General features: G+C 34.6%; 1 protein-coding gene across 5 annotated transcripts in view; it reads left to right on the top strand.

Moving 5' to 3' along the window:
- YAF2 (YY1 associated factor 2) overlaps positions 1-16,586 on the top strand; it is a 76,404-nt gene that overhangs the window by 53,029 nt on the left and 6,789 nt on the right. For 4 of the 5 annotated variants that reach the window (XM_079139471.1, XM_079139474.1, XM_079139473.1 and 1 more), the window contains one exon: positions 15,813-15,965. In XM_079139471.1, the coding sequence (XP_078995597.1) occupies positions 15,813-15,965 (153 nt within the window). Of the gene's footprint in view, positions 1-15,812; positions 15,966-16,586 lie in introns of those variants that run through there. The other variant, XR_013763752.1, reaches the window with a different exon arrangement.

The raw sequence follows: 16,586 nt of genomic DNA, 5'->3' as shown, positions 1-16,586 counted from the left end.
GGCTGGGCCTGAATCATTGTCATCTTTCTTATTTGGTGGCTTCTGACTTCTTGAAGTGAGCAGTTACTCATTTCCCTGTTTCTCCAGCCTGTAGGTAGTCATTGTGGGACTTTTAAGCTTCTCATCTGAGTGAGCCAATCTAATAAATCCTTTCTTATAATGATGTGTACGCTTTTGGTTTTGTTTCTCTGGATAAACTTAGATAATACACCGTTGGACCTTTTAAGCAGAAGGATGATTTAGTCTGATTTATATTTGAAAGGATCACAGTGTCTACTTTGTAGAATATTCTGTAGTAGAACAATAGAAGAATATTTAGTTTTGGAGAATATTATAAGGGTGGTTATCAATGGAGGTGGTAATAGATCAGTCATTTCTGGATATACTTTGAAGGAAGGTGAATTAGATGTGGGTCTGAGAGAGAAGGGGATGAATACTGCTTGTAGGTGTTTGATCTGAGCTACTGGAAGAAAGGAGTACTACTTACTGAGATAGGGAGATTGTCAACAGAAGGTGGGCAAAGGAAGCAATCAAGAGTATATTTTTTAACAGGGTACATATTATTTTGAGGTGCTACTGGCATCCAGCTGGACTTGTGACACAAGTACAAGATGTGAGGGCTGGTGATAAAAATTTTGGAGTATCAGTGTATATAGATCAATGTTTCTCAACCTTGGATGCACATTAGAATCAGCTTGGGGACTATCACAAAATTTGAGTCTGACTTCATATCCCTTCAGATTCTTATTCAAGTGGGACCAGGATTACCTATTTTAATTTGGTTAGCAGTTAGGTTAAACATGTTTTTAGACAGCTTTTATTAATGTATAAGTAACATAATAATAGACTACACAATTAAAATACATTTTTGATACATATTGACATGTAAAAACACCTGTGAAACCATCACAGCAATCAAGATAGTGAACATATCCATCATCCCACAAAGTTTTTTGTTCTGCTTTTCAATGCCCCCTGTCCCTTGCTTATCTTCACTTCCATCCCCTATCACTAAGCAACCACTGATCTGCTTTCTGTCATATATGTTTGCATATTCTATAATTTTACATAGATTCATACGATATGTTTTCTTTTTTGTCCAGCTTCTTTCACTCACATAATTATTTTTCATCTATGCTGTTGCTGTAGTTGTCCTGGAGAAGGGACTCAGTGGACAGAGAGGGATGGTTTACTTAGGAATATAGATAGGATGGAGTATTTTAGTTAACAGCTTCTCTTTTATCTGTGAAACATTAAGGTCACTCTTGGTAAATGGCACACATTAATAGTAAGTTTTGTCTAGTGTTCTGTCCCTAATACTTAGTACAGTGATTGGAGTACAGTGAGTGCTTAATAAACATGCTGAGGTGAGGAAGAGTAATCTTGGATTGAGGGGGAGAAGGTTAAGATTCAAGAAGGCAGTATAGAGACTGCTGTTGGGCTAGGATGGGGGTATTAGTGGCAAAGATAAGGAGGAACTGTTCTAATAATAGGGAAGAGATATTGAAAGGACCTGATGTTTATTTGGTTAGGAGAAAGGAAAATTGAGGGTGTCCTATTTATAGTTCTGAAGATTGTCCTTCGTCTTTCAAATTAAGTGAAAAGCTAATACCACACTGGGAAGCTGTTTAATGAAGTGAGAGATTTTTCAGAGTTAATTGCTTAACACTAACTTAGCTTTTATAAAACTGATGTAAGTAATCCATTTTGTCTGTGCTCACCAAGGACTATTCCAGTGTCAAGGAATGGAATATTCTTTACTACCACCTAATTTCCCAGGAATTTATGGAAAATTGTGTTCTTGTCTTCTATAAAAATGTTTAGAATTAAAAATTACAATATAAATAGACCTTGGGAAAAAACTCTTCTCAATATTCCAGCATAGGTTCTTGAGATGATGAAAGAGATTCTTCCTTGAATTCTGTAAGCATACTTAGGCAATTGACAAGAAGGAAAATGGTATTGAACCTGAGGGATAAATTTAATTCCTATAGTATGGTTACCTTGGATCAGCAATTTTCGAATTGTATTCCTCAGTCACCCCTCAGAGATTACTGAGAGAGGTAGGATGGGTACCAAGCAGGCAGGGACTCAGAGATCAATACCTCAATACCTCAACTTCATGTATAAGTTTTTTTTTCAGTTTTAGATATGGAGAATCCTCATAAAATTTTGTTAGCATGATGATTCTACTGCAAAAATAATACAGTTTGAATATTGCTACTATATTTAACATTGATTTTTTATGAAAGTCAAATAGTGCTAATATTAGCATAAATAATTTCATTATTTGTAGGTGGAGAAAATTACTTAGGGATTTTTATTAATCAATTTTTATGAGAAAGTATCATTCCATTTTCATGAAGAGGTTGTGATTTAAAAGCAAGGTGGAATAAACCTTTTTTTCAAGAATGGATCTCTGAAAGGTGGCACTTCATCAAGTTAGTATTCATGTGATTAACAGCTGTATTTATACATCATATTTAACTGGTATTTATTATGATCATTAATATCAAGAGAGGTTTCTTGACCATCTAATTCACATAAGATGTACTGTATTAGGTGCTGGGGATACAAAGATAGGTAATAATAATATATTACCATATAGGAATTAGACCCCAGATGGTGGGGAAACAGAAAACAGACATAAAAGGACAAATACAAAGTACAGGAGAACTGGGTGCAGTGGTACATGCCTGTAATCCCAGTGACTCAGGAGGCTGAGGCAGGAGGATCATGAGTTCAGAGCCACCCTCAGCAAAAGCAAGATGCTAACCAACTCAGGGCAACCCTGTCTCTAAATAAAATGCAAAATAGGGCTGGGGATATGGCTCAGTGGTTGAGTGCCCCCTGAGTTCAATCCCTGGTACCAAAAAAAAAAAAAAAAAAACCAAAAAAAAAAAAAAAAAAAAAAAACCAGGAGTATACAAGACTTAAGATTCTGCAGAGATACTACAGGGGTCCCATGAATGCACATTTCTTTTCTAAATATTTTAACATTAAAAAAAACAAATAGGACTGGGGGTGTAGCTCAGTGGTAGAGCGCTTGCCTTAGTGCGTGTGTGAGGCACTGGGTTCAATCCTCAGTACCAAATTAAAATAAGTAAATAAATAAATAAAGGTATTGTGTCCATCTACAACTAAAAAATTTAAAAAACAAAAACACAATAGCCAGGTGTGATGGCACATGTCTGTCATCCCAGCAACTCCAGAGACTGAGACAGGAGGATTACTAGTTAAAGGCCAGCCTCAGCAACTTAGTGAGACCTTATCCCAAAATAAAATTTAAAAAGGGCTAGGGTTGTAGCCCAGTGGTACAGCACCCCCCTGGGTTCAATTCCCAGTACAAAACAAACAAAAATAAATCAAAATAGCACGTCACATAAATGTGTTCTGTGCACCAAATTTTAACATGTATAGAGGGAAGCGTGATTAAGCACATTCATGTTTTTATAGGTTAATTTACTTAAAAAATTAAAAAAAAATAAAGTAGCAAATACTTTATTTGTATTTTTCAAACATGTTGAAAAAGATAACCCTGGCAATGTAAGTTTTTGTGTGGTGCTGGGGATCAAACTAAGGGGGTCTCATGTTTGCTAGGCAAGCACCCTACCACTGATCAAAAATTTCAGCCCATGTGCAAAATAATTTTAATAACTGTCTTCCATCTTTCACATCACCCTCACACGATAGTTTTGCTCTCAAACTAACATTCTTTAAACCGTCTCCAAAACTTCTTTCGACTTTTCTTTAACTTTCTTTTCTTTTGATTCTCCATCACAAAAATCTCAAAATCTGATCTGTCAAAAAAGACCCACCTCAGAAAACCTAGGAAAGGAAGACATTGAGGCCAAGTTAGAATGGTCTCAGAGGGAAAGGGGAGGAAGAAACCCAAGACATTTTCACTGATTAACTTGGATTTTGTCCATTCTGTTATGCTTGTTAACCCTTTGTGGGCTGGTTGGTGCTAAAGCTGTCTGTCTCTTTAGCTTAAAAATGCAATTTTAAAAACAGCTTATTGAGATATAATTCACATACTGTAAAATTCAATTGAAGTATGCCATTCATTGATTTTTAGTCAATTCTTAAAGTTGTGCAACCATCACCACAATCTAATTTTAGAATATTTTTATTGGCCCAAAAAGAAACTCCATATCCACCAGCAGTTCCCTTCTATACCCCAACCCACTAGTCCTGGGCTACCACAAATCTACTCATTGTTTCTTGTATTTGCCTAATTTTGGACATTTCATATAAACAGAATCTTACAATATCTAGTCTTTTGTGACTGACTTTGTTTAATTAGCATATATTCAAGACTTATCCATCTTGTAGCATCTTCCAATTCTCTGTTTCTTTTAGTGGCCAAATAATATTCCTTTTTTTAAAAAAATATATGCCATATTTGATTTATCTCTTCATCAGTTAATGAACATTTGGGATACTTGCACTTGTTAGCAGTTATGGATCATGCTGCTATGAACCATTGTGTGTAAGTATTTATATGAACATAAGATTTAATTTCTTTGGGGTATATGCATGCTTAGTTTCTTCCTGTGCAAACCTCAGAATAATATTTCTGCTATCTTTGGGTTTCTGTTTTTCAGCATCTTTGAAATATGTCACTAGTTAAGAGTATCATAACTCTGTGCCAGAAGTTTTTTTAAAAAAATTGGAACCTGTGTGACTCACATAAAACCATGTGGCAACTAATTAATTAAAGCACATTTGAAACTGGTGGTTCTTGCTGTCATCATGGTTTAGTGGACATATAGACTGTAATGGATGAATGTAAAATATTCCAAATCATGATAATTCATAATTTTGTATGCCTGTTGTTATTTATTATGACAAAGAATATGAGTGGTTATTAACAACTATATACCAAACTTATAGCAACTTGCAACTTCATAACAAAATTGTCTCTACTTTTCCTCCCAGACTTCTAAATTACATTAATTGAAATGCTTCCCAAGAGTCAAGGTGAAATAAAAAGATAAAAGATATAGTTGTTTTAACTATAGTAGTCTCAACCTTATTCATGGTTCTACTTTCTGTAGTTTAAGTTATCCATGGTCATCAATGGTCTGAAAATATTACTATCTAATAAGATATTTTGGGAAAGAGGGAGAGACTACAGTTACATAAATTTTATTATAGAGTATTATTCTAATTGTTCCATTTTACATTATTCAAATTATCCTATTTTATTGTTCATCTCTCACTGTCCCTAATTTATAAATTAGACTTTATCACAGATATACAGGGTTCAGTACTGTCTACAGTTTTAGGTATCCACTGGGGTCTTGGAACATATTCCCCAAGAATAAGGAAGGACTACTATATTTATATATTATATATTATAGTATATTTACTATATTTATAAGGACTTCCTCAGTACTAGATCAAACACAGAAAGAGCATAATGCATTGGAGGAACAAAAACCAGAGACCATTAATATTGAAAATACAGTTAAAGACTGGTTTGTTAAGGAGCCTAAATGCTTGTTTTAAAACATTTATTTATTTAAAAGAGTCACAGAACTTGCTGATAAATACAGATTCTTGGGTCCTATGCCAGAGAGTCAGATTCCTTCTGACTGGAATGGGGCCTGGGAATCAGCATAATGCACATATGCAATGCTGCAAGGACTGTTTCTGTTGTTGAGCAGAATTGATTTGATGCTAGTTTAAAGAGAATGACCTGACCAGGCATCAAATATGAGATTTATGTTTGTTTTTTTGGTACCAGAGATTGAACCCAGGGTCCTGGGCATTCTAGGCAAGTGTTCTACCACTGAGCTACATCCATAGCCCTTTTTTAAAACAATGTTTTATTTTGAGACAGGGTCTTGCTAAGTTGCCCGGGCTGGTCTTGAACTTGTGATCCTCCTGCCTCAGCCTACCAAGTAGCTATGTTTACAGGTGTGTGACACAATACACAGCCAGATACGAGATTTTTCTGACTAGAAATGGACCAGGAATAGTTCACCTAGTCCTGGCTCTTTTGCTTATTAGTTGTAAGAATTATGAGAAATCACTTGATTTTATTTTAAAAATTAAATACATAAAAACATTTACCTATTCTAAAATATTAGACTATTGCAGATAAAACTAAATAATTGCTGACTTCTTTTATTGCCTGTCTCAAAATAAAAAGGACTGGGGTGTAGTTCAGTGTTCAAAGCCCTGAACTCATTTCCTAGTACTGCAAAAAAGAAAGCAAAAAAAGAACCAAAAATGGTTATTCTGATACGGTGGCATTTGAAGAATTATTTTGCAGAATGTGTATTGTTTCTAGCATATAGATACACAAATGATTTTTTTGTTGTTAAATTGGGCCCAGTTTTAGCTCGAGTCCATTTTGGGAAGTTCTGCTTATAAGGTTTGGTGTTTTATTTTTATTCCTTCCTTGAGGTCTTCAAAGGATGAGAAAGAACATTTACTTATTTTTTATAATTACTGTATAGATCTTTTGGAACTTTCAGTGGCTAAAATGTATAATAAGTGGGATTTTAGTAATTTTAATTTTTTCTGTATCTCGGATTAGTTTGCTATTTCATCATCCTAGAAATTATTTTTTATCTTTACTTGCCAGTTACTCCCAACTATATTTTTTAAAAAAGATGAAAATGATATAAAAACAAAAAACTGGTAGAATAAAAGGTTGAGGCAATTGTGAAATAGCTCACTGCTATTGTATCGTCTTTCAAGAAACTATCAAAGAAGTCTAGAGAGACGTTTTGGTAGTCTATGTTTCCAATGCCCTTTAATTTCTATGAATACATTTGAGAATTCAGATTTTTTATTAACTGTCCATAATGACAAAGAGAAGAAAATTGACAAAATAAGCTGTTTCACAGATATTAAATAAATCAGGAGATTAATGTAAAGAAATTGGTTAGCAGCCAAGATTGTAATGTTGAAATTAACCATAAAAGGAAAATTTCAGATTATAAATCTTTGATTGACAATATCCTAGGTCAGCTTTTCTCAAACTCAAGAATTGATAAGTGAACAAATATTTCTGAGGAAAAAAATATGGTTTCTCATATAAATAGTAATTCAAAAGAAAGTTTTGTTTTGGGGAGTGCTGGAGTGTTTAAAACCCAGGGCCTCATGCATACTAGGGAAATACTTTTATCAGTAAGCTACATCTCAGGCCCTGTTTTTTTTTTTTTTTTTTTTTTTTTTTTGGTTTTTGTTTGTTTGTTTTTTAAGGAGATATGTGTATACTTTTATTTGCCCAGCCAGCTACTCTAGGGGTATGAAGGGAAAGGAGTGGGTAGCTCCAATGCAGGTAACAGGCCACGAATAGAAAGGATTTTATCATGTATTATTTTGCAGTAAAAACTTGGACCATCTTGTTTTTCTTTAAGGACTGATATTTTTTCATCTTATATATTTGGCACAAAAGTTTACTTGCTACAGTTCATAAGTGTGACAAGTAGATATTACACCTCATCTAAAAATGAAAGTGTTGATTTTGAAGCAAAGAAAATGGCTGTTCTCTTTCAAAAATTATGAGCAATCAAGGTTTTCCAAAGTAGAAGTTTGCTGATGCAAGTGCAAGAAGAGGAAGTGGAAGTAAAGATAAGTTAAAATCTATTTCAAATGTATTTGAAATCAGAAAGACCAGGCGTGGTGGTGCACATCTTTAATCCCAGCTGCTCAGGAAGCTGAGGTGAGAGGGTTACAGGTTCGAAGCTGGCCTTAGCAACTTGGTGAAGCTGTAAGCAACCTGGTGAGACTCTGTCTCAAAATAAAAAGTAAAATTAAAAAAATAAAATAAAAAGGGCTGGGGATATGACTCGGTAGTTAAGTGCACTTGGGTTCATTTCCTGATACCAAAAACAGAATCATTGTTTGACCCAGTGGTGGCGCACACCTGTAAGCTGAGGCAGGAGGATCATGAGTTCACAGCCAGCCTCAGCAATTTAGTGAGATCTTGTCTCTAAATAAAACAATAAAACAAACATAAAGAGCTTAGGATATGGCTCAGTGATTAAGCACCCTTGGGTTCAATTCCTGGTACCAAAAAATACCAAATTAATAAATAAAAATAAAAACCCCAACCAACCAACAACCAACCAGATATCAGGAGTCAGTATTTACAAGATAGATATGTTCCTGGAATAGATTTGACAGCTGATGAGAAGTTAGTAAACATTTGAAAAAATACAAAAACAATAAACAAAAGCTTTAGGACCGCGGAGATAGCTCAGTGGAAGAACCTGTGGGTGGCATGCATGAGGCCCTGGATTCAATTCCTAACATTATTTTAAAAAGAAAGAAAAACTTTGGCTACTTCAGGTCAAAGTAGTTCACCTTCTACACCCATGAATTCAAGGGGGGACAAAAAATTTCATCTATACTGAATATGTATAGATTTTTTATTTTCATGTCCTTATTCTTTGAACATTACAGTACATTACTATTTACATAATATTTACATTTTATTAGGTATACTATAAGTAATCTAGAGATGTTTTAAACTACATGAGAGGCCAGGGGTAGTGGTGCACACCTATAATCTCCGGCTGGCAGACGGATCTCAAGTTGGAGGCCAGCCTGGGCAATTGTGAGATCCTGTCTAAAAATTAAAAGGATTGGGAATGTAGCTTGGTGGTAAAGTACCCCTGCGTTCAATCTGTGGTATAAATAAATAAAGGATGTAGGAGGATGTAGTTTGGGCATAGTGGCATATACCTATAATGCCTGCTAAGAGGGTGAGGCAGGAAATTGTAAGTTGGATGCCTGCTTTGGCAATTTAGGGGGACCCTGTCTTGAAATAAAATAAAAAGGGGAATTGGCAGCTCAGTGCTTTCATGAGACTATGGGTTCAATCCACAGAATTGCCCCCCCTTCCCCCCAAAAAAAGTACATGAGAGGATATACGTACATTATATGCAAATATCATGCCATTTTATATAAGGTAACTTCGATTTTTGGGGGGGTTGTGTACGTACTGGGGATTGAACTCAGGGTCACTTGACCACTGAGCTACATCCCCAGCCCTATTTTATATTTTATTTAGAGAGAGGGTCTCACTGAGTTCCTTAGTGCCTTGCTTTTGCTGAGGCTGGCTTTGAACTCACAATCCTCCTACCTCAGACTTCCAAGCCACTGGGATTTCAGGCCTGCATCATTGTGCCCAGGGAGACTTGGATTTTGATAGCCATGAAAAGTGATAAGATCCTAGCACCTATCCCTTGCAGATACTAAAGTATAGTGGTATACCTTCCAAACCAAATTATGATGATATTAAAAATTGGATTTGCTGTATTTTAAAGTCTTTAAATTAAATTAAAATTTAAAAAGTTGATTTATTGTTCCCTTATTCTATAAATTTCATAACATGATAAAATATTAGAAAGATTTCCAAGTTCCATAATGTGGTTAAAGGGCAAAAATTCTTTTATGACTATGTTTTCTAGTCTTCTTGTCTTCTAATCACAGCACAGTTTTTTTTTTTTTAATGGTTTTCACAAAACTTATGTAGTTAGTTTTTATTTTTCTATTTGTATGTTTGTAATAAGTAAATTCCACATGCTGAGTAAGGGAGGGCAGGGATTTTGTTTGTCTTGTCCATGGTTCCATGGTTAATCTTTAGCACCTTACCTGTGCCTGGTACTGTGAGTGTGCAATACTTCTGTCAAACAGTGGCTTCTTATAAAATCTTACCTTGATTACAAAGAATTAAAGTCATCATACTACAGTGATACATGCATATACATATTTATAGCAGCACAATTCACAATAGCCAAACCATGGAGACAGTCTAGGTGTCCATCAGCAGATGAATAAATAAAATGTGGTGTGCGCGCACGCACATACCCCCCCACACACAATAGTTTATTCAGCCATAAAGAAAAATGAAATTATGCCATTTGCAAGAAAATGAATGAAAGTAGAGACCATTATTTTAAATGAAATAAGTCATACTCAGAAAGTCAAGGGTCCTATGTTTCTCCTATGCAGAAGCTAAAGAGGAAAAAGGAGAAGAAAGGAGGTGGGGGAGGAATCTCATGAAAATCAAAGGGAGATAAGTGGAGGAAAGAGTCCAAGGGGTTGAGAAGTGTGTATGGAGGTACGCGGAGTGTTGGGGAATGATATTGGCCAAATTATATTATCATATTGTATGCATGTATGAGTGTGTAACAACGAATCCCATTATTAAGTACAACTATAATGTACCAATTAAAAAATGTGGAAGGAAAAAAATTTTCCTTCCGTGGTTAGACTTTGGGACTTTTGGGACTTTTGTTAGCAGTGTATCACCAGATTCACAGCAGGTTTGGATTAGGTTCAGCTTTCTTTACTTGTTGAGATTAGCATAGCACTTCAATTTGCCGTATATATTAGTGTCATTAAACAGATTACTTCTTTCTGGCCTATGAGTAGTATTGCCTTTTTAAAAAAATATCTTTTTTTTTTTAATGTGGTGCTGAGGATCAAACCCAGTGCCTCACTTATGCGAGGCAAGCGCTTCTACCACTGAGCTACAACCCCAGCCCTAGTATTGCCTTTTTTAAGGAAAAGAATCAGTTATGGTTTTTATAGTCTTTACATCGGTTTATCTATCTTAGCTTTGTTGGCTAAATTATTATTTATTATGAAGTTGAACAAATTTAAAGCATTTTTCCTTTTTGTATACGTGGGGGTACTGGAGATGAAACCTATAGTCTCAATATGCTTGGTAAGCAGTTCACCACTGAGCTATATATCATGGCCCCTTTTTAAATTTTATTTTGAGACAGGGTCTCTCCAAGTTGCCCAGGCTCATCTCTTAGTCTTCCTGCATTTAGCCTCCTGAGTAGCAGTGATTACAGAAGTGCTTTTCATATAATATTTAGCACATACAGTTTTTGTTGGTGGTGGTTAAGGGCAGAAATAGGATTAGAAATTGTATGTATCAAGTCAGTATGTATTAGTCTCCTACCCTTCTACCTTACAAGGAGAGTTAGCTCCAAAAATAATTTGTCCTTATGAAGTAGAAATTAACTGATTGTTGAAATGTTCTTTTTGTTGCATTAAGTCAACAGACCTGACAACTTAATGCAGTCTTTTTGGGATGTTTATGAGTGATACATAGGGATCCCCAAATTTGTAAATATCATATTTCACAAGTTACAGCCTAATACCCTCACATAGCTTTGTACATGATGATGGCACATAGCTGAGCTATGACTGAACAGCACTTACTTACTATGCAGATGACCTTTTTATTGTGCGTTAACTCCTTATCACAACTTCTTATCACTGAACATTGTGTTACCTTGTGACTTTGTAAAAAGATCATAAACGTATGTTCCTACTATCCTCGGTGAAAGATTTTTAAATTCACTCAGCCCTAAGAGAGCAGTAGAAATTTCAATACTTAAGCTGTACACACATGCAAACACAAGTTTTGCTTTTTTTCTCCCCAAATTGAGCCAGGCTTAGAATTGAGTTGTAAAATTTTAATCTTTAAGTGTATCCTCATTATTAAAAAAAGAATAAAATAATGGAATTGAATACACATTTAGGAAAGTCCAAGATAAAAAAAGAACAAAAAAGAACATTATTCAGGAACAGAAAAAAAAAAAAAAAGTTTCTAAGGCCAAAAAGGACCACTGTAGAAATATTTTTTAAATGGGGTTCAGAAAATCAAACCCAGTGCCCTCATACATGCTAGGCAAGTGCTCTACCACTGAGCTACAATCCTAGCCCTAGAAAATTTGATTAAAAATTAATAAAATCAACAACAAATAACAGTAGTATAGAGATTACATGATTACTTTTCAGACTACTATTCTCATACTTCCACTTGCCCAAGACCAGCTTTTCTTATATGTCACAAAATTTCCAAGTCCAGCATATCTAACAAGTTGATCAGTCTCAGAGGAAATCCATTCTTGGCTCACTGTACAGCTCTCTGAGATTCCCTCATTTCTTTCACTTTTACGCCTATTAATGGAAAAGGGGTGTCTTTAGCCTTCTGTATGCAGGTACATAGTAGAAATTATTCTTCTGAACTGTCATGAGATTCACTGCTTCCATTCTAAACTGACTACACCATAGTGTAGATCCTTATCACTATTATGTAATTTCTAGTTTGATGTGGTAGTCTTCTAGCTTGTCTCCTTATTCTAGTCTCTCTCCTGACAAATTCTACAATGTGTTCTTTCCATCTTGGTTTTTGCCTTCTAGGAGAATGTACTTTTTTTTCTTTTTTCTTTTTTTTAATTGTAGACAGACACAATACCTTTATTTTATTTATTTATTTTTATGTGGTGCTGAGGATCAAACCCAATGCCTCACATGTGCTAGGCAGGCCTTCTACCACTGACCTACAACCCCAACCCTGGAATGTACATTTAATGAGTACTCTATTTATAAGTAACACCAAGAGTATAATACTTTAGAAGAATTTTAAATTGACAACTCCCTTAAATTATGTAACTCAACCTTATCATTTTATGAAACAAATCATGCTTTACAAATATACTTTTAATTTCAGATTGATTGATAGGACATTTTAAAAAAGGAAAAATGACTCTAGGGATATTCTGAAGAGATAAATGTTTGATTTCTAGGACTTCCAAACTTTCTACTCTAGTTTCAAAAGAATATAAATTTAATGTTTGTAGTTTTATTTAAATTCGTTGTGCATTAAATTCCCCCCCCCCCCTTTTAAAATCATATCAAGAATTTATTCTGTGAGTTGTGAGATAAAAGTACTCTGGAAGAATAAAGTTAAGCTGACACAGCATTGTGCTTTAAATTTTGAGATAAAAGGAATGACAGTACAAAGTGCAATAGATGAAGTTGACATTCATAATATTATGAAAACTCAAAAATCCATAATACCTTGTGAGACAAAATGGTATCTTCTGAGTTGCATTTTATATTTTAGAGTAACTCTCAATTTTAAGTGATTCTCTGTTCACTAGGCCCTAGCCCAAACAACTGTTTTCTCAACCTTGCCACACCTTTAAGCTTATTACTTTCTTTCTATATTCCAATATAATTAAAAAAGAAATTAAATTCCTATTGCCCTATTTCTTTTGTAGAGTGGTTAATCCTGACCAATAAGTAAACTGAGGCAGTACCCTTTTTCTGAATGAGATAGCTCTGAGGTGACAGATATGCTAGTACCCTGATCTGATCATTATCATCCATTCATTCTTTAACAAATAAGGGTTGGGTATCTAGTATTTTTTCAATATAGGTAGTAATTACACCTTGTTGCATAAAGCAGATACTTCCCATTCCTGTGGTGCTTATAGCCCAGAAGAAAGAAGTTAACATTGCAAATCTCTCCCTTAAACCCTTTTTGTGCCTTAATTTACTATGTAGCGCCTATCAACATTTAATAATAATTTCTTTTTGTTTTGTATTTGATCCCATGGTCTTAGTCTTTTTGGGTTACTTACTATAACAAAATAACAGACTGGGTAGATGATGAAAACAAATTTATTTTTCAGTTTTGGAAGCTGGAAAGAGCAAAGTCAAAGTATTGGCATATTCAGTGTCTAATAAAGACAAGGTCTGTTTCATAGATGGTGCTGCCTTGCTGTTTTCATGTGGTGCAAGGAACAAAGCAGCTCTCTGGGGCCTCTTTTACAAGGGTGGTAATCCCATGCATGAGGGCTCTGGCCTCATGACCTAATTACCTCCCCACTTCATGATTATATCACATTGGAGATTAGGTTTCAATATAAGAATTTAGGGTAGGGAACACAAAAATTCAGACCATAGTACTCACCCACATAATGTTAGCTATATGAGAACAAGGATTTTGGGATGTTTTGCTTAAGGAATATTTGTTGGTTGAGAAGTATGGAAGGCACATCTAAGCGGTTAACATGTGCTTCTTTCAGCCTGTCTTAACTCCATTGCTGCTTCCTTATTTTAGGCATTATTTAACATTTTTATTTTGTATTTTTGCCTGGAAGCTTCCTGAAAGTTTCCCGATAGTATCTTTTCACTTCTGATTGATAACACTTTCTAAAATTAAAGTCTAAAACTTCTTATCATTTAAGGGTAAATCAGGCTCCTTAGCTTTTCATTATTGGTTATTTTCCTATTTATTGTCCCCCCCCCCCCTTTTTTTAATCCCCCTTCATTTTTCTGTTGCTCCCTGTTCTCAGACTATGCGTCAGTAGTACCAGTATTCACCAAATATATAGCACAGATTCTTCAAACTTCTTTTCAGTCTGGTGGCTGGACCAGAGACATAAGCTTAAATTAGAAATTAGTTAAAAATACAAATCCTTGGGCTCCACCCCAAGACTTACTGAATCAGAAGCTCCGCTTGTAGGGCTCTGCAAGTTGAAGAAGCCTTCTAGGAAATTTTGATATACCCAAGTTACTACTTCAGTCCTTTTCTTTTTTAAGCTCATTTCCTTACAAGTCAGCAGTTACTTAATCATATTTTCAGTAACACTTTTATTTAGAGCTTTAGATCTCTAGATCTAGATCTCTGACACTGATTTCAGTCAATTCTATTTTTTAAATTATGTATTGGACATTTGTCCTCAATGTCCTTCTAATACTTCACATTATATAAGCTTTAAACAAAATTCATGATCCGTCTCCTGAAATCTGTTTAACATCCTGTTTTCTATTTCCTTGTGTTTTTTTTTTTTTCTTTCTTTTTTTTTTCTTTTTTTTTTTTTTGCAGTGCTGGGGATCAAACCCAGGGCCTTGTGCATGCAAGGCAAGCACTCTACCAACTGAGCTATCCCCCCAGCCCTTCCTTGTTATTTTTGAATGTTAGATTTTGCAGTATTTTCTACTGTGCTTTGTCTTGCTGTAGAGGAACAAAAGAACAACAAAAAATTTAAAAAAAAAAACTGTACTACTTGCAATAGGATAAGGATTTTTCAGTCAATGAAGTTATCGTTGTTCATAGACCATGTGTTAGAATTTATTTTTATTTTGTTGTCCATACTTCTTCCCTCCCTGCTCTTTCCCACTCCTTACCTTTCTTTCTCTCTTAAGGATTTAGAGACTATTTAATTTGAATCTTGACCTCAGTGGCTGAAGTTCTATTGCCTTAATCCTGGGCCAATAGGGTGATAGTTTATCTAGCACCAAAGGGTGAGTCCATGAGACATTTAAGATACCTCTGTGTAAGTCCTGCAGTAGTTTCTCAGTATTCTTTTTAAATGGGTAAGTGGTTAAATTTCAAAAGACTGAGCATATCTCTACGGTCAAAAGTGCATGAGATTGTGACTAGTAATAGGCATGCCAAGGATTTGAGTAATAAGGAATGAGAAATTTTGAACTAAAAAATATTAAGTGAACAAATTAAAGGTTTTAAAGGAAAGAATAAGTAGCCATTATCTCGGATAGATATTTTCTTCTCTGAGGAAGAAAGATAAATTAAAATATTATTTCAAGTATTGAGGGTGTGATACAGTGGCAGGCACATGCAAGGCCCTGGGCACAATTCCGGCACCAATAAAATAGTTTCAGTGTAAACCTTAAAGTTTAATTTTTTAAAATTCATGTTTATTTATATGTATGCCTCCCTGTGAACATTTTCCATGATGTACATTTTAAAAGCTGTCTCATGTTGCTTTATGTACGGTTATATTTTGATATTTTGACCTTATATCTTGGACTATGAATTTTAACTGTTATTGTAGGTTGTTTCTGTTTTTGTTGTTATAGTTTGTTTCTATTTTTGTTGAATAGGACAGTAATTTTATTTTACATATGAGGATTTTTATCTAGAAATTTTCATAACATGAGGTAATCTTTCATAAAAAATATATTCTTAAGTTATAATGCCAAAACCTTTCTTTTTAACATGCACACAGGAAACCTCGACCTGTCTCCCAGTTGGTTGCACAGCAGGTTACTCAGCAGTTTGTGCCCCCTACACAGTCAAAGAAAGAGAAAAAAGATAAAGTAGAAAAAGAAAAAAGTGAAAAGGAAACAACTAGCAAAAAGAACAGTCATAAGAAAACCAGGTAAATTTGAAAAGTGTTTTATGGCATTTTTGAAGTAATAAAATTAACTATATTTAATATTCTTTTTTAACATTGATACATACACAAAGCAAAATCAAGCACAGAGGTCACAAATATAAGCTTAAATATGAGGATGTTTTTCATTTTACAAGACTTTTAATAGACATTTCTGTCTCTTCTTTTTTTTTTTTTTTTTCCTTCATAAAAAGATCTGTTTTAAAGCCAGGAGAGTGATAATTCATTTCCATGGGCTTTGACCAATCAAAATGGTTATGGGTCTAGTCTTTAGTGGAGTAACAGCCCTGCTTATAGCTCAGCCTTGACTTTTATCAGTTTCCTCTGTGGTGCAGCTATTTTCCTGTGGTTTTAAAACATCTATCTTAATAAAATTAATAAGTTGCCTTCAAATTATACTATAAATTTAAGGCATAATTAAGAGACCACTAAATCCAGGCTGTTAGTTTTTTGTCACATTGAAGATTCACGAATGATTGATTTGATTAATGTTAATTATTTGAAGCATTTAATGATATTTTTGTGACTGGTTACACTTGAGTTGCTTTAAACATAGAGTATTCATTTGGTTACTTTTACCTAATTTACTATTTAGTGTATGCTCAG

Source organism: Sciurus vulgaris (genome assembly GCF_902686455.1).
Source record: "Sciurus vulgaris genome assembly, chromosome: 5".
NCBI classification, from domain to species: Eukaryota; Metazoa; Chordata; class Mammalia; order Rodentia; family Sciuridae; genus Sciurus; species Sciurus vulgaris.
Note: the sequence above shows the minus strand (reverse complement) of the source record. Positions and strands in the feature narration are given on the sequence as shown.